This window comes from Thamnophis elegans, chromosome 1 (assembly GCF_009769535.1).
Source record: "Thamnophis elegans isolate rThaEle1 chromosome 1, rThaEle1.pri, whole genome shotgun sequence".
NCBI classification, from domain to species: Eukaryota; Metazoa; Chordata; class Lepidosauria; order Squamata; family Colubridae; genus Thamnophis; species Thamnophis elegans.
In genome coordinates, this window is record NC_045541.1 from 116,844,924 (window position 1) to 116,866,645 (window position 21,722).

General features: G+C 41.4%; 2 protein-coding genes across 4 annotated transcripts; both read right to left on the bottom strand.

Moving 5' to 3' along the window:
- Positions 1–1,422: 1,422 nt before the first annotated feature.
- LOC116516580 (acyl-coenzyme A thioesterase 1-like) lies at positions 1,423–7,266 on the bottom strand. 2 transcript variants are annotated; one of them, XR_004256378.1, is made up of 4 exons: positions 6,639–7,266; positions 5,512–5,714; positions 3,944–5,132; positions 1,423–2,480 (listed from the first exon to the last, which is right to left on the bottom strand). XR_004256378.1 is itself a non-coding variant. In XM_032229172.1 (3 exons), exons 1-3 carry the CDS (start codon positions 7,090–7,092, stop codon positions 4,533–4,535), a joined length of 1,257 nt encoding a protein of 418 aa, XP_032085063.1. In that variant the 5' UTR covers positions 7,093–7,266; the 3' UTR covers positions 1,423–4,532. The 2 variants fall into 2 exon arrangements, 1 of the variants encoding a protein (XP_032085063.1); XM_032229172.1 differs by having other exon boundaries at positions 1,423–5,132.
- A 1,836-nt stretch (positions 7,267–9,102) lies between these two features.
- On the bottom strand, positions 9,103–20,297 carry JMJD7 (jumonji domain containing 7). 2 transcript variants are annotated; one of them, XM_032229212.1, is made up of 8 exons: positions 20,165–20,297; positions 19,210–19,363; positions 18,667–18,920; positions 16,502–16,558; positions 15,651–15,746; positions 13,516–13,592; positions 12,344–12,503; positions 9,103–9,327 (listed from the first exon to the last, which is right to left on the bottom strand). In XM_032229212.1, exons 1-8 carry the CDS (start codon positions 20,214–20,216, stop codon positions 9,218–9,220), a joined length of 960 nt encoding a protein of 319 aa, XP_032085103.1. In that variant the 5' UTR covers positions 20,217–20,297; the 3' UTR covers positions 9,103–9,217. The 2 variants fall into 2 exon arrangements, with proteins under 2 accessions (XP_032085103.1, XP_032085111.1); XM_032229220.1 differs by having other exon boundaries at positions 20,136–20,219.
- Positions 20,298–21,722: the final 1,425 nt, after the last annotated feature.

The window sequence follows — 21,722 nt, forward strand, 5'->3', positions numbered from 1 at the left end:
GGATTTCAGCAACATGCCAGGACATTTTCCCTAGGGAGTCATTAGGAAAATTCTTCTGGAATTTTCTTCTCTGCAACCTTTGCCCAACTCCATTCCATTTTTGAAGCTCGCCTCTGATTTTTGACAGCTCCTCTCCCTATGCTAAGTTTGGTCCTATTTTGTTACCTTTTTCAGAAAGCTGCCCTCTTATGGCCAGACATGGAACAGCTCTGAGCTACTTTATTCTCACAAGACTGTTTTGTGGCTGGGTTGGAGTCAAAGAAGAGAAAAGAAAGGAAATAATTTAGCCGACTTGAAAACTCTTAAATATCTTGACAAAGGTATCACATGTTGTGAAAGGCAGAAAAGTGTTCCTTATTTTCGTCTGCCCTCTTAGAATGAAACTTTCTTTGAAGAAGGTTAACTGAACAGACTGGCCCTTCTTGAGTCACAGTTTAAGTCAGGGGTTAGCAACCCACGGCTCTTGAGCCACAGATGGCTCCTTCATCCCTCTGCTGCAGCTCCCTGTCGCCAGTCGGTAAAAGGAAAAAAGACACCATGCTAGTGATGCAGGAGGGTTTGCACAGATAAACCCACCAGTGGCTGGCCAGGTTAGGTGGTCTTAATAGAATGGACCTTATAAATTCATATTAGTTTGGCTTTTCATTCTAGTGCCCTGGAGTCCCAAAGTTGACTTTTAGCTGGAGTGAACTTTTCTCTCCAACTTCCTCATAAGTATTAAAAATAGGGCTGAACAGTGTGGCAAGATCCTGTAAAGGGGGGCACAGGAAGCCAGGCGTGGCTGAGAGATAGAACAGAGGTAAAAACTGCTGACAGCTTAAGACATTATAGGAACTGCTCTTTCTTGTATTTTTCCTATGTACTTTGCTGTAACATTCCAAATGAACTTCTGCTTTTTGAAATGTCATGCTTGTCTCGTGTATGGAAACGCCTTGAGAATGCACAGTGTGGAACACGGCATAAAAGTAGGATCCTAGGCAGAGCCCAGGCAGTTCAGATTTTGGTGTGTGAACACGCTGACCTCGATGTATCCAATAAACCTGTTTCTCTCACCTTCGTGGTATCAAGTCCTGGTCTTTCGTAAGTAGATTGCAAACCTCAATCTGCTGCAACACTAGGAGGAGACTTCCGGTCGGCAGAGGAAAAAGGATGCTGTGCTAGGAGGAGACTCTATGGTGGGGGTACCGGACTTCCAGACAGCTCCAGAATTGAACGGGGGGCTTCCAGTTAGGACCTTTGTGGCTCTATGAGTGTTTAAGGTTGCTGACCCTTGATCTAAGTGAACAGGTCTTCCAGCTCCCAGATCACCTATTCTCACGCAGAGAAGAGCTACAGCCTAAAAGGGCAGAAGGACCCAAAAAAGACTGAGAATAGCAAGGTAATAGAAGATGAAGAAGAATAAAAAGATGAATAAGCAGCATATTGATTTAAAGCCAGAAATATTTTTATTAGGCATAATACCAGAAAGTTATGATAAACAGACCAAATGCTCAACGCTACATGTATTAACAGCAGTGAGAATTGTGTTTCCACAATATTGGAAAAATGAGAACACCCCACCAGATGAAAACATAATTCAAGAAATATTGTACTGTGCAGAGATGGACAGATTGACATTGAAAATAAAAGATAAAAGGAGATACAGCGTACTATTCAATGTGGAATAGGTTTTACCTGTGGTTAGTGATAAGAGGTAGAAATTAGTATATGTAAGGAAAATATGAATGTTGTTTATAATAATAGGTATGCTGGTACAATATGATCCTAAATAAGCTAATATAATTATAAATATGGTTGTAATTATGTGTATTATCATTATTACTATTAGTATATCTGTTGTTTTTTTTCCTTCTTTCTTTTGTAAAATGAAATGCCCGGACAATACACTGTCTTCAAAATATTTATATATGAATTAAAATTTTGACTGTAACAAAAAAAAAAAGCGAGAGAAAAGTCTTGAGATGAATTTAGATCTCTTCATAGTGAAAAACTAGAGAATATTCATGATGGGCTCAGCAACCTAGCACCTGCTGAGATACAAGCTCCCTTGTCTGGGCCACTTTGTCTCCCTTTGTGGAAAGGGCTCTAAACCATGGTGGAAAGAGATGAACCCAAAGCTGGTCTCTGCCCTTGCAGAAGAGGCCAGAGTCATTGGCAGCAGAGGAACGGGATGTTGCTTTCTATTGATCTCAGAAACCCATCATAGCAGGTAGTGTCCAAAATGTCTGTCTGCCTTACGCAGAGTTTATTTGGCTTTTATACAGTTTAAACAAGCAAAGCAAGAGCATAGGTAGCATCTTATTGATACATTCTCCTTGTCAATTTCTAAGACCATCCCAGACAGGGTAGAGGCTTCACAAAACACAATAGTTCATGGTACTATCTGGCTACTAATTAGGTGAGGTCATAGATGTTGAGGTAACCGGTTACTGTGATCATGGCAGTTTGCTGCGCATGTCTGTACATAACCTTTGTATAACCTCTACATCTCATTCTTTTTTATTTTGTTAGACAAGGCATCGTAAGAGGGGTTAGTAAAAGAATCATAATCAAAAAAGAAACATCGTTACAATTACTTATATAGGGCATATACTTGATCCTGAGGCAGTACAGAAGAGGGTTTCAAGACAAAAAGCTGTGATACATATATTTTGCAAAGGTAGGGAAAACACTGAACAAAACAGCACCCACCAATCAAAATAGCACAAATAATGACTAAATAATGTTGGACAATTTCCAATAGGCCTGTGTGCAACCAAGCCCAAAAGCTTTCCCACCAAGATCCTTAACTATCAATTTTCAAATCAGAGGCCAAATTGTGGAAAATATTGAGCTGGTACTGGATGGTTCATGATTCATCTGAAAAATTCAGACTTTGTCTGGCAGCCTACCCATAACCATAGAAAACACTCTTAGAGCGGCCGCTGCTGAAAGAATAGACAAAACGGCAGGCACAATGAAGACAAACTTTTTCTGATCAGGGGGGCAGAGAGGGATAGAGGAAGAACAATCCTTTAAGCCAATTATTTCATGATCTTGTGGAATCAAATTAGGTGAACAGACATAAAATGTATCTTCTATACCCCCCCCCTCTTTTGCTAATTGTTCCTCTGACCATGGAGAAGCAGAAGAATTAACCTCTCCATGAGGAGCTGAAAGTCTAATTAAAGATGATTTGGGGGGAATAATTTTGAACTGATCATAATCAGGCAAAGGTTTTGTGGTCAATTGTTGCCCTGCCAAAACTTTAGATCCATTTTTTTCCACTGCATGACGGCACTGAAACCATAGCTGTAATATCTATACTGGAGCCCTGGGTTAAAGATGTAGTTTGTCCTATTTTTTCCCAGTCACGTAAATGAAATGTTCCTCGTTCGGGATACCAAAGACAAAGTTTCCCTATCTCACCAACCAGCTTCCTTATCTCTGTCTCAGGTGTTTCAACACCTGACTTCTGTAACAAGAAGCTAAGTTCTTGTACATGTTGTTGTTGCTGGTGAGATAGACTGCAACAAATATTTACCTCCAAGGGGTCCTATAGGACGATTGGTGCACCTTGGGGTCTGTTCCGAATGGGAGATAAGTATGTTGGTGATTGCTCCCCCATAGGGTGCCCTTGGTTCTGTTTAGGCACCAGATGTTGGTCTCAGAAATCCATCATATCAGGTAGTGTCCAAAATGTCTGTCTGCCTTACGCAGAGTTTATTTGGCTTTTATACCGTTTCAACAAGCAAAGCAACAGCATAGGTAGCAACAGCATCTTATTGGTACATTCTCCTTGTCAATCTCTAAGACCATCCCAGACAGGGTAGAGGCTTCACATAAGACAATAGTTCCTGGTACTACCTGGCTACTAATTAGGTGAGGTCATAGATGTTGAGGTAACAGGTTACTGTGATCATGGCAGTTTGCTGTGCATGTCTGTACATAACCTTTGTATAACCTCTACAGCTTTCCTAAAAGTAGAAGGCCCTGAAACCATTACATTGCTAATGACATTTGTGGCAGTAGCTTAAGGATTTTATTACCGGAGTAACCTTGAATATCCAAATACAAAGATGTATAGCTGGAAGAGAATCTGTATGTAGTATCGAGGTGGGAGTGGAAATAAATTGTTTATGGGCTATGGTAACTGTATTCAGCTGGGTTGTATATGCATGTGCAATTGACTTGTATGGGCCCACTGAAAGCATGACAACACCTAATACATCTTGATAGTTTGCCTCTAGTCCACAGAAACAATTTGCAAATCAGGTTTTGTAGTCTATCAATATGAAATAACCAAACTGCAACTGATTGGAGAGAGGGATAGATCCGTTTATTACATATGATTTATGTGTAAGATGCTTAAGGGTCTCCAGCTGGACGAGTTTTCCCCAAACTAATGAAAATTGTGGTGCCCCATTGGTGTACCTGAAAGTGGCAAAATATATTTTCTAGAGACCATCACTCTGAGTTTAACTTGGTTACCAACTGACAATCAAAGGCGTACGAGCAATTCTGCCTTTCTTACAACCCAATGCAACTGCACCCTATAAAGTACTTTTTAAAGTTGGTTCCAGCAAGTGTTGTCTGAAAAAGGCTAATATTCTTTGCCAGGCATCTTCCTGTGCCTCTGCATGTTCTTTCCACTTTCCGCCCCAGAGTGTAAGGCTCCCAATTGTCCTGTGAAGTGAAATACAGCACAAGGGCATATAAGGAGGCTCCAAGAGGTGTCCAGCTTCAGGATAGCAATAGAACTCCACATGACGTCCATTCTGCTGAAGGCGGCTAACAACCTCTTGGCAGAACATTTGACTTTTCCAGTTTCTGTCATCCTGTCCGCATATAAAGAGGTACTTGCTTGAGGACTTTTCAACAGGGATGCGGCATGGCCAGGTCGATGGGTCTTTGGGATCATCCATTACTTCAGCAAAAGTTAGTACATTCGGAACATCAGTAGGTTTGACCCTGCCCAAATCTAAAGGATGAGGTGGAATGATTTGTCCTTTCACTTTCAAAGGGAAAAAAGCATTTAACCCTGTGCCAGAAATGCTGACAGCAGCTTGGATGTTTGGCCAAAATGCAGCTAAAGAAAGACCGAGATCTGCACCTTGAGACAGTCCCAGGACTCCAATTTTCATAGATTTAACCTGAAACCACAGGAAAAGGATTACCTTAATATCCATATCCATTCTTTCTCCATTAATTTAAATTTATCTCCTAACTTCCTTTCCTCCAGATGGTATGCAATTATAACATTCAAAATACACAACAATTTTGGAGAACATTAAGTGGAGGGAGGGTGGCCAAATAGAAATTTTTGCAACACAAGTTGGAACCAAACCCAAAACCTTTTCAGCATCAGCTTAAGATAAATTTGCATTTATGAATCTCAGTATAAACTAAAGTTTTCCATTGGAACAAGACTTCAGATTAACTGCATTGCATTACAAAACTATAAAAGCACCAAATTATTTCTTGCTCAAAGGTCAATGCTCCATCACCCATGATCTTAGTTTGCTTCCATACCTTTTGTTGTTTCTGCAGGAACATTATTGCTTCACCAAAATAATCTAAGTCAATGAACTTTGGGAAAGCTGGGAGATCTTCAAAAGCTAAAAAAGCAAGTGCCAGTGTAACAAAACCTCTGCTTGCCAAAAGGCTTGCTCTGTATTCCACCAGTCCCCCTCCAGATCCATACAAGTCAAGAACTGCTGGGAAAGGTCCAGGACCTAAAAAAAGACACAAAAAGGAACAGGGCTTTACAGGAATATAAAACCACACAGGCTGACACTTTTGGAAGGAAAATTCAGGGACCAGCCCTACAATTTAAGACACCCTTTCCCAGTTCTCCAACAGTTGGTGGACTCTAAGACAGTGGTCCCCAACCTTTTTATCGCCGCGGACCAGTCAGCCTTTGATAATTTTACCGTGGCCCGCTGAGCGCGCGCAGGGGTGGGGGGGCGTTGTTCGCGACGACACATTGATTGTTTATATATCACGTGCGTACCAGCGCGGGGCTCTCTTCCCTGGAGCCTTTGCGCACGGCCCAGGAGCTTTTGCGCTGCAGCGATCATGTCCCCCGGCCGCTGCAGCGATCATGGCCCCCGGCCGCTGCGCGGCCCAGTGCCAGGTACTCCACGGCCCGGCACCGGTCCGCGGACCGGGGGTTGGGGACCACTGCTCTAAGACACCCAAATCAAACCATCTAGAGATTTAGAGCTATCCAGCACACCTGTGGAATAAATGCTGGACAGACCTGGTTTAAGACTTCTAGTGAAGCCTTTGCTTCAAGATAAATTGATATCAGAGAATGTCTCACCCATTTGTGGAGTTCCAAGTTTTATTGAGCTGGAATTCTTCTCTATTCAGATCTAGAATAAATCTTTTTTTTAACTATTTTGATTTAATGCTGCTGTTTGATAAGTTAGTTTTGGTAGAATTTGGGAACCTAGAAGGGAAGCAGCTCCAGGGATGGAGGGATGTGTGTTTGTCTCAGGTATTTTCAACCATCTACCTTTAGGGATGAAATTGTTTCCAGTCAGTTCATTCGCTGCCCGCTTTTCCACAGCCCTCCTAAGCGGGTTCGTTTCAGAGACCTCAGCCCCGCGACCCCAGGGATTTCAGCCCATCCACCCGTGCAACTTGCAACTCACCGGGCGGGTAGAAAAGCGTGGCTCTGAGCCGGCCTTCTCGCACGGGCACCCTCTTCACGCCTTCGGCCACGAAGTGCCTCTCGCTGCGGCAGCTGCAAAGGAGCGAGCCGGTGACTCCGCGCCCGTCGTACACCTCGTAGGTGACACAGAACGGGGTGAGGACGTTCCGCTTACTCAGCCTCTTGTAGGGCGTCGTGGATTCCAGCGCCCACAGTAAGCCCATGGGCTCCACCCCGCAGTAGCTCCCACCTAGCGACGGGGAGCAGCTGAGGTCCAGTTCTCCGTTCCCTTCAGCCCGATAGTACGCGCGCGATTGGAAGAGGTGGCCGCTCTCATCCTCCAAAGACGCCGCGACGGTGACCTCCTGTAGCGGAGAGAGGCCCTCGATCTTCACCTGCACGGGATCGTCATACAGGCAGGCGGGGGAAGGCAAGACCAGGATGCGCACCGCCATCACAGCAAATTTGCTTAAGCCAGACAAACTTCCCTTTGCTCCCGCTCAGACTTGCCGTGCTTCTTTCGCCTCCTGGACTTTGGCTCCCAGTTTATAACTCGAAGGAAGGGCGGAGAGTAAAAGCACGCCATGATGGTTTCTGGGAAATGTAGTCCTTAAAAATCATAAATAATAACAGTCACAAAGTTCTGGCAAATTATGGGCGGGGTGGGGAGAGCTAAGTCAAATCATTCCTGCGAACTGATTGCAAGAGTTCCCTTGCTGGAGTTAATCAAATTGGCAATCAAAAATCAGAACAGTGCTGGAAGGGACCTTCAAAGTTCTTCTACTCCAACCCCCATTTTTCAGACTCTCCAGTCTCTTCTTAAGATGAAACCAGTGATGAAACACACAACTTCTGGTGGCAAGCTGTTCCACTGGTTAATTGTTCTGTTAGGAAGTTCCTCCTTAATTCCAGGTTGCTTTTCTCCCTGACTAGTTTCCATCCATTGTTTCTTTTCCTGCCCTCTGGGGCTTTGGAAAATAAATTGCCCCCCCTCCCTTTGTGGCAACGTCTCAAATACTGGAATACTGCTATCATGCCTGCTTCTTCTTTTTTCTACTCACCAAACACAAATCCTGCAACTGTTCCTGATATGTTTTCATCTCCAGGCCTTTAATCATGAGTTGCTGCTCTTTGCACTTTTTCCAGTCTCAACATCTTTTTTGTAATGTGGCAACCAAAACTGGATGCAGTATTCCAGGCGTAGTTTTACTAAGGTTTTATAAAAGTACTAATACTTCACCTGATTTTTATTCTATGCCCCTTTATACAACCAAGGATTGTATTAGCTTTTTTTGGCTACAGAGACACACTGCTGCCTCATATTTCAGTGATTGTCCACTAAGAAACCAAGGTCCCTCTCAAATTATTGTTTTTGAGCCAGGATTTGCCTAATCTGAACTTGTACCTTTGATTTTTCCTACCTAAGTTTAAAAACTTTGCTTTTCTCCAGGTTAAACTTCATTTTGTTAGATAGGGCCCATTGTTCAAGCCTGTCAACAATCTTCTGCAAATTTGATAAGTTCCCCTTATATTTCCTAATCAGTCATTTATGAAGATGTTGAAGAGTACTAGGCCTAAGACAAAACCTTGTGGTGCAATCTTTTAAAAAATAAGTAGTCCCTCAATAACGTACTTTTTATCCGTCGTTTAAGAGCTAATAACAGTAACTCTGAATACTATTCCAAGGCAAGAGTTTAATCCTCTCCAAAATGCTAATGTCTAATGTCTAATGTCTTCATAAGCTTTTATTTCATTCCTCAGTTCATCAGTCCTCACAGAGACAGATGTGTGTAGGTCAAATAAAGCTAGCAGTTTATGTAGTTAAGATACATGGGAGCCATCATGTCGCCCACTGGTTTAGCTGGAAGCCCATTAATCCCATTATAGGGTACAGGTGGTAACCTGAATACTATCTATACTGTCAGATAAATTATGAGAAAAGTAAGTATTCTGCAATGTATTCTTTTCCTTGCTGGTGAAGGTACGTGTTCATCTACCTCATTCTGAGAGGCAGCTTCTATCCTAGAATCCCAGAAATGTTGCAATAATTGCAGTGCAAACAATGTGACATAGTGTAAAACTTGAACCGGGCCCAAACTCAGAGATGACCATATTGCTTGGAGGCCTAATGGGTAAAGAAAATGGGTAAAACTAGCAGATACTATCCACTAATCACTATTCCGTGTTTTTTCATTCAACAGACAAATACAGATGGTGAATGATATTGAGGGCATTAAAACACTGTTTATCTGCAGGAATCCATTTTACACTAGGAATAAATGGTGTCATTTCCAAACATTATCCTGAAATCTCATTGAAATGGAGAAGAAAATCTGCTTCGTTTTTTTGTTAATCAGAACATGATTTGGCAACTGACACAGTGATGAGACGAAGTATTTCACTAAAAATAGGAAAACAGCCGTGTAAGATACAATTTGTCCAACATCTCCTATAATGCACTCATATTATATAAAAATTGCCTTTTATCTTTATGAGATCAGTTATGAAAATATTTCTTTAAATTACATGAATAAAGATATACAAAAATTGGAAGCACAGTTCCATATCAGATGTAAAAGGTTAGCTGTTGCAAGAAGAATCCAAGATTGGTTGTGCAGCTTTTGTGAGAGAATCCAGTAGCTGATAATAGGAGTATTTTAGATCATATTCCATATCATACCAATAATTCACTGAGGAAGAAAAAAAAGTATTTTAATACTATTAATAATATTCTTACCTTGTAATTTAAGGTTTATAATTCACTCTGTGATTCAATGCAAATTAAAAACCAAATATACAGATAACTTGCAGATTCTACCTTTAATATTATTACCAATTCTTTTTAGAGATTCTGTAATTGGAACCTTGGAAGGAAGTAATCCAATTGTTCTGCCCACTATAAATAAATTCAGCCAAGAGATTTCAACAGTTCTGCTTCAATAAACAACTTTATTACTAGAATTAGTTACTACATGACTATAATGACATTCTGATACAATATTTTCAAATGGAATGTTGGTCCTACCTGAACGTTCTTCTCAGCGTAGCGCAGGACGGTCCAGAAGTGGGTTGTTCAATCCTTATTTGCCTCATGGCCTCCAAACAAAATGGCCACCACCTACACTGACCTCCCCAAAATGGCCACCATACAATTCCCCTTCCAATATGGCTGCCCCCAGGGCCCCATACTTTCATGGAAGGCACTCAAGGCAGAATTGTGATTCCGGCAAGAGAAAACGGCCCTGAGAACTCCGGATCAGCTGCACAACTCCTTTGCAGAAAAACCGCCGCTGATCGCGCTCCCAGCCAGCCAGAAAAAAACTCGCACAGCTCGCCAGCGCTCTATCTATGCCATCCCTGCACTCCTCGCATTGCCGCTTGCCTCCTGCTGCCACTGCAAACCAGCGGCAGGATCGGAGCCTCCAAGAAAAGGCACACTGGACCAGGTGACCACAGAGAAAAGCAGGGAAACTGCCGCAGAAAAGCCCCGATAGCCAGTGCGGCTAGCGGCTCACTATTGAGAACCCGGGAAAGACTTTAAGCAGCGCCAGGTGTTAGTTCTCCTTGAAGACGATGCACGCTGGTGAAAGGGATTTGGGAGGCAACTTCTCCACCATTGAGCCAGCCAAATTAATAAATCCGGGAGGTTACAAAAATGAACTAATACCAGAACTAAAAAAATCAACTCACAGCAATCGAAAAAAGCATCTCTTTTGGGGCAAGACTGAGTCGGAATGGGAAGTTAGCAGGGGAAGCTGGAGGTGTGGTTTCAATTCTGACTCAGTCTCTTGGGCAAATAAGGATTGAACAACCCACTTCTGGACCCTCCTGCGCCATCAGCTGGAGAAGTAACTGGTTTTATGTATTTTCATGGAAACAGAAGTTATTTTTTGAAATAGTAAAACATCATATAGATGATATTTATTTTAAATGAACATAAGCAAGGTAGTCCTTGCTTAACTATATTAATAAGGAGTGCAATTTCTACTGCCAAGCAATATGGTTGTAAAGAGCAATGTTATGTGAGCTCATCCCTTAGCAACCACAATTCCAGCAGTCCCCATTGCTGTTGTTAAGTGAGGATGCCCTTGCAATTCCCTGCCAGCTTCCAACAGGCAAGATTCATGGGAAATCTGGCAGGAAGTACCAAATCCCGGGCAAGCTGGCAAGCAGGGTGGTAGGGCAGGTAAGTGACTGCTGTGGCATGGCACCAGAGAAACTGAGCAGAGAACAGGTGCTATAAAGGTAGTTTTTAGCAATTCTTTCTTTTGCAATCTCCTCAAGGTCAGCGAAGACTCCCTCTAAAATGTTTGTCTGCAGAACAATTCCATGAGTAGAATTTGAATGAGTGAAGCAAGATCTATGCCTACAAATGGTTTGTTTTGAAATTATCACAATCTCTCTCCTTCCGGATGAATATAATAACCTTTTAAAGATCCCTACGCTCATCTAATGCTCTTACTCTTGTTTTTAGATTCTTTTAAACTTGTTTTTTTATCTATACTTTCGGTTTTAATACATATATCCTATTCTAGCTGAATACCCATGCTCCGCTATGACTATGTGATCGGGCTTGATAAATTGACACTTGCAGCTTGAAAATTAATAAGTAGTTACGATCAACCTCTCCTCTCACCTTCTCTCCCTCAGACTTGCCCCACAGAATCCTCCCCTATCCTATTCCCTTCTCTCCCTCCGCCTTGCCCCACAGAAACCTCGCCTATATTATCCCCTTCTCTGCCTCAGGCTCCTCTCCAAACTCCCAGCCAGCAGGCCGGATGAGTCACGTGCTGGCCATGCCCAAGTGGCAGTTTGAAGAGAAATCTTTTCAGGTAGGGAGGGGAGAGTAGAACTCTTTACCATCAGAGTGTGTTATTAACAATATAACAAATACTAATGATCTGATGGTAATTTCAAAAAATCCTTTCCAAGGGAGCACCTAGAAGCCAAGAGGAACATATGTGCCACATTTCAAGTTTGTAGGCTCTATGGTTCTGGAGATTTCGTGATCCGGCGTGAGTGATTTTCACTTTTATATATTTAGTTCAATCCTACAGCCATGTTCCTTTTGGGATCTTTGGCCTGCCACACTTCTATTCTACTATTCTGTTCTATAGTGGGTAATTGGGAAGGGGGATAGTACGGAGTAGAATGTTATGTAGCCAAAATAAAATTCCTTTCTAGATTGTCAAGGCCATCCTTTGTTTTGGTACCTCTGCACCTGACAGGAACTGGATGGGTGGAACAGCCAGCATGGCAGTGGAAGATTGGACCATGTGGTGGACTTGTGGGTGTGGGAGCAAGATCATGAACTTCAACTTGGGGGGGACGGGGACGAAGAAGCTCAGATTCAGGTTTTCCCCCAGATGTGCTAGCCTGGCTCTTAATAAATTGGAACTTTGAGCAGCACGTTGCCTTGGACTCTGATTTAATTTTGGATGCTATCTGGAATGCTGACATTTAGATATCATCTATGTTTTCACTTTTTTTTTCTTTTGTTACTCTAAATTCTGGTGTGTTTTCTATGCTTTTAAATTGACTGCATCCCACCCTTATACTGGTGTATGATGATAATAAAGATTTGATTTGATATTTTGGAATAACATTGAATACAATCTAACTGAAGACAGAAGGAAATGTTGACAGAGAAATCTGGTGAGCTTCTAGCTATTATAATTTAAAAGATACCTTTGGCATTTTTCTTACCTGCTGTGCAGCCATGTGATTGCTGAACATGATGAAACCAAAGAGAAGGAAGATACAACATTTCACCAGACTTCACAGTACATCTTAAAGGTTTTGCCTGAGCATATTCTGGGTATTGTTTCAGATCTGGACTTAAAGGATCTAAAGGAATCCACGGTACCTTTGTGGATGAAAGGTTAATACAATATTTAGCTATTAATAAGATAATTATTTCTTCCAGAATTCAATCCTTTTTTTCTTTTTAAGATGAATATTTGAAAAGCACTGAAAATAGAATCCTGCACATACAGCACGTACAACCACATATCAAAGGATTTTAAAAAACAATTACTGTAGAGATGGGACAGAGTTCCAGGAGGACAACCATCACTGCCACCCTACACCGATCTGGGGTTTATGGCAGAGTCGCTAGACGGAAGCCTCTTCTGGGTGCAAAGCACTTGAAAGCCCACTTGGAGTTTGCAAACAAAAACAAAAAAACCCCACACCACCTAATGGACACCGAGACTACAAGGAACACCACACTCTCACAGTTCACCACCTGATGAAACCAAGATTGAACAGTTTGGCCTAAATTCTAAACATTATATCTGGAGGAAACCAGGCACTGCTCATCATCTGCCCAATATCATCCCAACAGTGAAAGATGGTGATGGCAGCATCATGCTGTTAGGGTATGTGTGCGTTTTTCAGCAGAAAAGACTGGGATCAGGGTTGAGGGAAAGCTGAATGGAGCAAAGTACAGGGTTCCCCTCAATGAAAAACTGTTCCACAGAGCTCAGGCTCTCAAACTGGGCCAAAGGCTCACTTTCCAACATGTGTCATGGTCCTGTTGGAGCCCGAGTCTGAAGAGGAGGATGAAATGAAGCTAGGGCAGATGGAGGAATGACCGGAGTAGGAGTAGGAGGCAGTCCCAGGTCCCTCGGGCCTGGGGAGGATCACCAGTGAGGGAGAGGGGGCACAGGAGGACCAGGTGAGGGCGGAGGACAGGGCAAGCAGTAGAGCAGATGAACAATTACCTACCCCCGCCACCCCCAATCCCCAAGCACGGAGAATGGAGAGGAGGCAGGATCAGCACAGGGCAACCCAATGATCGGGAGGAGGATCATAAAAATATTTTAAATTAATAAGATAAAAATAGGTTAATAAAGTAGACTGAAAGTTAAGCATACCTTCTCTGCCGTTTTATCTTCCAGAATATCAAACGACCCATCATCTGTGATGTGGTAAGTTGCTGGTGGATATAATTCTGGAACATGAAGTACATATAGCAGTGTATTGTTTACGATTAACTCTGCAGTTCCCACACTGTGTGCATACCACAGCACCTCAGGGCAATGTGGCAAACTCACTGGAGCAGCATGGAATATTTTACCACTTAATACAGATTATTACCCTTAAAACAAATTGATTTACTGGAAATTATTTTTTCCAGAAATCTGAACTTGAATTTATATATAGCTGGGAGGGGTATATTTATGTATGTAATTATTCATATAAATATAAAAACATCATATATAAGTCCGCATATAAACACCTGTTTTAATATTGAGGACAAATTAGGCATTCTGTGGGAATTCATGACTGGAATTCTCTTTTCCTGCCTTTCTTTTTAAGCCACACTGGGAAAGAGAGTTGGAATGGGGCCATAGCACAGCATAAATACCATCTCAACTCTTTCATTAATTAATCCAAATTCTAGCTGCCCAATATTGATCAGCATTGGAAATTTTTAACCATAATATTCCCCCTTCAAAGTTAAAAGCAATTTTAGAAGAAGGGAATTTAGCAAGGAATAGACCAGCCCCCTCCCCCTTCCCAATTGCATCATTCTAAAATCTCCCCACTTTCACACAGATGCTTTTATAAATACTTTAAAAGCAGGAAAGAAACCACAAATCCCATGTAATCCCTAGTTTGGTTACTGATTTTTTTCTTCTTCCAGAAATTGTGCCAAAAGTTCAAGATCTACAGTATAGCCTTCTCCAGCACAATGTGTTCCAGATGTTTGAGGACTATAACTCTCAATGCCCAGCTCACAAAATTATTGTTCCAATAATCCATAGAGTAACAGGTTGGGAAAGGTTACTGTAGTGCATTACGCCCAAGTACAGGTAGTCTTTGACTTATGATCACAATTGAGCCCAAAATTTTCATTTCTAAGCAAGACAGTTAAGTAAGTTTTGCCACTTTTTATGACATTTCTTGCCACCGTTAAGGAAACCACTGCAGTGAAGTTAGTACTGTAACACACTTCTTATGTGTGTTACTTGACTTTGCTTTTGTAACAAGGTCGCAAAATGTGGTCAGATGATCTCAAAACACTGCAACTGTCATAAATATATATAGGTTACCAAGCGTCCAAATTTTGATCACATGACCACAAGGATGTAACAAGGGTTTGTGTAAAAGTTATAAATCACTTTTTGTCAGTATTGTTGTAACTTCGAATGGTCAGTAAACAAATGGTCGAGGACTACCTGTAATGTTTTCTTCATCTGACTACAGTTAACATCTCCTAGGTGAACAAGTAGCCAAAGCAACAGAAGAGGAAAAGGCCAAGAAGTACCAAAAGGATCTCATGTTCCTGTCTCTTTTCCAACCTTCTCATAAACCTCAGATATATCTACCAAATGTGCACCCATGCTGTATGGTAATCCCGAGGTTACAAGCACTCCCTTAATGAACGTTCAAAGTTATGCAATAAGCGCCCCCTAGCATTTGCAAAAAAGTCCCGAAATATAGCACCACAGCAGTTGTTCGCCCTTACAAATAACCACAGAGGCTCTGCAATATTTGTCCTGAACATTGCCAGCTGAAATGGATCTTCCGAGGGGCGGATTCACCGAGAGGTTGGAGAGGAGACTGCCTGCTAGATCTTCACAAGGTAAGTGACCCGGCAGGGCCAGTTTGGGGGTGGGGGGAGCAATTGGGTGGAGCATGAGGTATTTCAGTGGGTTGGGGAGGCCTTGGGTGGTCTTAAACAGGTGGTTTGTTCCATCACTACCTCCTCCCCACCGGGCTACTCCACCCTGAAATACCTTATGCACACTTAACGAGCCTTACATTCAATTAGTGAATGTATGGACGAAAGGAGGGAGTGATCCAATTCAAGGTACAAGATTCACTCCCACAAATCCTTGGGTTGCAAATAGAATGGGTAGGCTCCATTTCACTCGTAATTCAATGACTACCCGTATAGCAAAATATTGGGGAAGTTGAAGCCCAGGCATTTTGTTTGAATGACTCACAAAATATTAGCGTCATATAGCTGACACCATTCCTATCCATTTCTCAAAATACCTACCATATGGGATGAAGGGACGGTCACTTGGCGGATGCAACAAAAAATGTTTCTCTCCAGAAATCACGCAGTACAAGTTTTCATAATGATCTTTGTGTACTAAGATTGGAGGGAGAAAAATGAAAAACTGGGAAAAGGAAGAGGGAATGGTCATTTGTTACCTCCATTATAAACATAACACAAAAATAAAGGAAAAATATGAATTTGTAAAGAACTAGCATATTTGCATATGTTTGCACTGTCCATGAATTGGGTTGGTTTTTGTTGTTGCTGTTTTTGCTATCTACCAATCATTTTAAATACAAATTATAATGATATTTAGCAATCAGGACTTGGGGAAAGAAAACCTCAGCAGGTTTCTAGGTAAACCTTTTGTTACGCAATTGCTCTGCTTGATTCCATGAACTGAGACCAGGTATCATTGCCTGTTATTTTAATCCTGTGTCTTTTGATCGCGCCTCCCACCCACTTTCTTTCCTCCAAAATTCTGTCCAGATGAAGTAACTGCAATATGGGAGTGGGGAACTAGGTTCAGTTATGGTAACAGTTAGGAGTAAGGAAGATATTTCAAATATTGTTCCCCAAAAGCAGAAACTTTCCTTTAAAAAAAAAAAAGGTGTTTTGGTACCCAAATTTGCCTTCCAATTATGAACTGCAGCAGAGAATGTTTATGGAGATTGTCAGTTATCCAGGTCATGGCTGTCCCAAAGGTGCTTTTTCAAGAGGCAACTGGACTTTCTGGATTTTCTTTCAAGACATTTTGCTTCCAAAAAAAAACAACACACCAGAACATCCAGTTACTTCTTGGAAAAGCACCTTTGGTTCAGCAGAGAATGCACTGATCCCATACGTACATGAAGTCACTGCAGAAGATTCTCCCAGCCAAAAATTCACAGCATCAGGCTTCTTTCCTATTTATTTAAAAAAAGTCAAATCAGAAAAAAGATCTGGATTTCTATTATTTTATCTTACAGATCTTCTGGTAAAGAATGTTATTTTCACTCAGTCAATTAGCAGCCTTTCTTAACATCCTTTCTAAATAAATCTGGAAGAAACAGCTATTAATGTCTCAGAAATATATATTATCACTTTTATACACAAGGATGAATAATTTTATATTCCCAATGAAAACAATTTTCAATTTTCAATTTAATAAAATTTGTATGCCGCCCACTCCCTTGGGACTCTGGGCGGCTAACAACAGAGGCTCATTTTCATTCTGGGTTTTTTTTTCTTCCTAGCATTTTCCTGAAAATTCAGGATCTATTTTCAGATCACCCTAGTCCATGATTTTGAAGAGGTAAATTAAAAAAAAAGTTTTTGCACTCTGCAGGCCTCCCAAACCCTCTGCATGCCTTGTTTTTTTTGCAAAAAAAAGGGGGGGGGAGATGCAGAGCTTTGAGAGGCTATTAAAGTGCTCCTGGAAGCTGGGGGAGGAGCAAAAATGAGCAAACAAATGGTCCATTTTTTGCTCATTTTTGCCCTCCCCAGGCTTCAGGAACACTTTACCAGCCTCCCAAGCTCTCTGCACAGCCATTTTTGCAAAGGGGGTGAGGTTTCAGTAGGCCAAAAATGTGTATTCAGTTTATAAGACACACCCAGATTTTCACCCTTTTGGGGGGGGGGGGAGAAGGTGCATCTTATACTCCGAAAAATATGGTATTCTATAACATCCCTTAAGCCAAAATTAAAACTCAGAGAACCAGATTCTAGGAGTTGGAAGGAATCTAATGAATCATTTAATGAAATCTTCTGCAGTAACCACCCAGCAAGAAGATTCGTCACTAATCTAGGCAGACAGTTCCGCTGCTCAAGAGTTTTTATCAGCAGAAAACGTCTAGCATTCTGCAAGTTTGGCAACACTCAGATATAATTATTTAAACAGATTTAAGTTTTAGTGTTATAGTTTTTTTTAAAAAACCAATGTAACTACTTGGGACAATTGAACCTATATCCTCTGTAAGCTTCTATAATAAGGTTTGGGAGAAGGAAAAGAGTTAAACTTGATTAAATAAACTAAATTTTTCTAGAGAATAACGGAAGAAATAGCACATTAACTCACATACTAGCAACACTTCACCACTACATAAACTAAATATGGGAATTAGTCTAAATTCAACGGTTTTACCTCTAAACTGGTTATATGTATTAATGGAACTGTTGGACATAGTTAGGGATATCAAAGAACTGCTGACAAGTAAAATACAGAAAACACCTACACAAATACTTGCAGCATTTAACAAGGATGTTCAAATTATGCAATACAATTAATTATTTCTACATTTATTGTATAACACCATTTAACATATTATCCTTAGATCTCCAAATTTTCTCTTCTTGTTTTCTCCAAGCACCTACTAAAAAGCAGTGATTACAGCAGTAATTAACACCAACAGATCCAGGGGCCATTGAGAACTCCATGGGAAACAACTCCAGCTATTGGTGCAAATATAGCTATAAAAAAGGGACATTGCACAAAGTGGAAAACCTCAACATGGTGATTGCAACTGCAGGATCAAAGTCATGTCTCTTTTTATGTATGTTGCAATGCACATTTTAAAATGTAACATGGCTTGATGGAGTGATTATTAAGGCTTCCATTGGGCTTTTTCACACTGCCCCGTAACATACCCTTATGTGACTCCTATAAATGGCAAGCACGACTTGTGCTTTTAGGGCTTTATGAAACTCTAAAAAACTTTGGGCTGGCCTGCATGTGTTTGATAAATTAAAATTGGATTTTTAATTTATGGCACACAGAATACGTTAACTGTATTTAACAGCTTAAATAGTTCTGTAAAGTCTTGGCAGGCAATTTCTACTACACCACTCAAGGCTCTTGGTCATTGTGACCAATAACATCATATAACTTATTATTGGAGAAGTACATACACAGTAATAAAGCCATCGGTTTTTATTGCAACATCTCCATAAACAATAAAACTTGGAGCATTCCAAAGCCAGAAAGCAGCTGTCTACTATAGTACCAATTCTGGAATATTAGGATTTTAATATTTACCCAGTGCTTCGCTCATCCAAGGTATCTCAGGCTCCATGTCACCTAAAAGTTCAGGGAATTCCTCAGTCAGGTTTGAACACTGTTTCTGCACATAGAACACCCCTGGAGAAGTTATCTTTTTCTCCAAAATGTCCAAAAACGCACTGAAAGGCATATGACGCTCCTCTGGCATAACAAACCAGTCCTGATAAACTGCATCAGCATAACCATTGGGGGTTACTGCCACACTCACCAGCTTGGAGCCCATTATTTGCCTGCATCAAAAACATCACAAGAGATTCATCACTGAGCAAGAAACACAGATTTATGCCAGAAAGAATGGTCACAATATTTTAGGCAAAAGTGGAAGAAGACTGAAGATATGCTGGAAACATCATCAAGACATCATAAAAGTGATTGAGGTGTGTGTATATAAGATAGATGGATGGACGGGCAGGCAGGCATATGTATATGCATACATATATGTATATGTATATAGTATGTGTGTATACACCCACAAATACATATACACATATCCCTTCTTTATTATTTGTAGCCTCCTACCTCAAGTAACCAAGGGTCCACTTCTTCAGAGCCGGCCAGTGGTGGAAAGCATTTCGGATTATACATGGTTTGTTTGGGCAGATCCATTCCCGGTAGAATTCAAGGGGAGTCGGAAAAATATCAAGGTACGGCACGGATTCTGACCAACACAACTCTATTCACACAGAAGAAGAAAAAAATCTATGAACAACAATCATTTTAGGGATTGACAACTCTGCCTAAAGTTGTTCTTGGAGCAGTTATAATTCTGTCACTCTTCCCAGAAGATTCAGTAACAGACCCAGGAGTAGAATGAATAATTCTTGTACTGTACTCGATATTTTTGCTGTGCAGGCTGGGGCTGCTGAGTGCCACAACTGAACGGGCCTAGGCTTTTGGTAATGACATTTCATTATGCTTCTACAGAATGTACAGCATTTTGTGCATCAGAACTCCTAATTTTGGAAAGAGGCAAACACATTGGTTTTGGAAATAGGAATTTTAAGATCGCCAGGGTTATGATGATCCAGTTGGGGCGCTAAAAAGTTTGCGATGCAAATATCCGGATGTTCCCTGGATGGCAGCAAAACTACACCGTTTTTTTTTTAATTTAGGGAGGGGGGATTTAGCAGTCAGGGATAGGGTTTTTTTTGGGGGGTGTCTTTTTGCAGGTCTCCAGGGCAGAGAAAGGAGGGCCATCCCGCAATCTTTGGATCACCTTAACACAGAGCCCAATCGGCGAGAGACAACGTCTAATTCCTAAAAACCTCCCCCCTGTAAAAGAATGTGATCTCACACTCTGCAAGATTCAGCCTGGTACTAAATTACTATCCTTCTCTTTTCTTCCGGTTATTCTTAGTCCATCCGTGGATCATATACTCTCAATTCCATTTATGCACTGGTGGAATCAGGGAGGGGGAGGGAAGCTTTCGCTGTCTCTGACGTGCCTCTCATCACACAGCGACATCCAGCTCACCCCGGGCTTCGGTGGGAAAATCAGCCAAACAGCGTTTCATCGCTTGCAACATCCCGGCTTTCCTTTCAGCCTCCGCTATAGAGGAGTCTCAGCCCACGGCCATTCTCAGGCTCCGCCTTCTCCCTCCGCAGAGGAAGACGCTCAACGCGCCTCACGGCTCCGCCCCCTCCACTCTCCCTCCCCCCCCCCTTCAACTCGACTTCAACGACTGGTCGCGAGGCAGAAGGGCAACGTTTGTGTTTCGAGCTGACAGACACCCGAGGCCGCCTTGAACAGTTTCCCTGAAGGAAAACGTGTTCAATATAAAACTTCGCCACAAAACGTGCGAGCGCTCTCTCTGTCTCTCTCTCACACACACACAAAATAAAAAGTGTTCAAAATTGTGTTGGATTTCAGGTTCTGCAGTTAGGTTCAGTCTGAAGACAGAAGAGTCTTCAGTCTTAGAGACGCCTCATTTCCCAAGCTGGGAAATTTCCAATTAGGTTTCATTTGTTGGCAAAAAAAAATGCCAAAAGCAACCCACAGTATGCTAATACTGGTTCAAAGGATGCAGTTTCAACTCACTCCCAAACCAAAGTTAAGGTGTATAATCATTAAAATATGCTTTTTGACAACCCAGTTAAAAAACTCTCATCCCAATTCAGACCACAAATTCAATGGTGACTAAGGAGTATGTCTCATTTAGTTTACCCTAATCACAGTGCATAATCCTGCTGAGTCCAGACTCACAATCACTTTATATTTATTTATCAGGCTTGTATGTTGCTCATCTCACTGAAGTTGACTCTCCTATCCATTTCCATAGGTAAGGGTTTATTTGCAAAACATACAATGCAAATGTTGTAAAACATACAAATGCAAACCATACCTAATATTCATATACTCACTTCTCATGAGATGGGTAGCTATATAAATTTGATTAATTAATGAATAGTGTCTTTGGATCAGTCTTGATTCCTTCCAACTCCCGGGACAATACCTACAGTTTCCTTAGCAAGATTTTTTGCAAGTGGTTTGTCATTGTTTTCTTCATAGGGCTGAGAAAAAGAGACTGGCTGAAGATCACCTAGGCAGGACTGGAACTCCTGGTCTCTGAGTTCTAAGCCTAGTGTTTGAACTACTATTCCAAAGTGATTCTCCTGAGCAGTATTGTGGTATTAAAGTATTTTCAGTAGCAAAACTAAGAATTACTACCAAATAATTACTACCATCTGTACCATACTGATACAGAAGAAAATATGTAAATCTCACTTTCTATATACAATATATTTGTACTGATGTTTCTTCCCACTATAACTAGGTTAGCTAACAGATAATTGCTGAAACATATGGAAACACAATTGGCTCTGTTTACTGTACTAATTTTTACCTGCTTGGCAGTTCTCTCTCTCTCTCCCCCTCCCTCCTTCCTCTCTCTGATATAGGACATACACTAATACATTTATTTTAAGGCCGCTGTACAGGTGGTCCTCAATGGTAATGCTTCATGGACATCATTTAAGAGGATTGACCTGCAAAATCTACATTTGCACATACTGCACAAGAAACTGATTTATAG

What these genes read in the sequence shown, in the direction of transcription:
- LOC116516580 (XM_032229172.1), bottom strand. Translation starts at nt 7,092, where the DNA reads ATGGCGGTGCGCATCCTGGTCTTGCCTTCCCCCGCCTGCCTGTATGAC. An exon ending in CACGCTTTTCTACCCGCCCG is followed by an intron (nt 5,715 to 6,638) that starts GTGAGTTGCAAG and finishes GTCTTTTTTTAG; the next exon opens with GTCCTGGACCTTTCCCAGCA. An exon ending in TCCTGCAGAAACAACAAAAG is followed by an intron (nt 5,133 to 5,511) that starts GTATGGAAGCAA and finishes CTGTGGTTTCAG; the next exon opens with GTTAAATCTATGAAAATTGG.
- JMJD7 (XM_032229212.1), bottom strand. Translation starts at nt 20,216, where the DNA reads ATGTTGCAAGCGATGAAACGCTGTTTGGCTGATTTTCCCACCGAAGCC. An exon ending in TTTTCCCACCGAAGCCCGGG is followed by an intron (nt 19,364 to 20,164) that starts GTGAGCTGGATG and finishes CTGTGTGAATAG; the next exon opens with AGTTGTGTTGGTCAGAATCC. An exon ending in CCGTCCCTTCATCCCATATG is followed by an intron (nt 13,593 to 15,650) that starts GTAGGTATTTTG and finishes TTCATGTTCCAG; the next exon opens with AATTATATCCACCAGCAACT.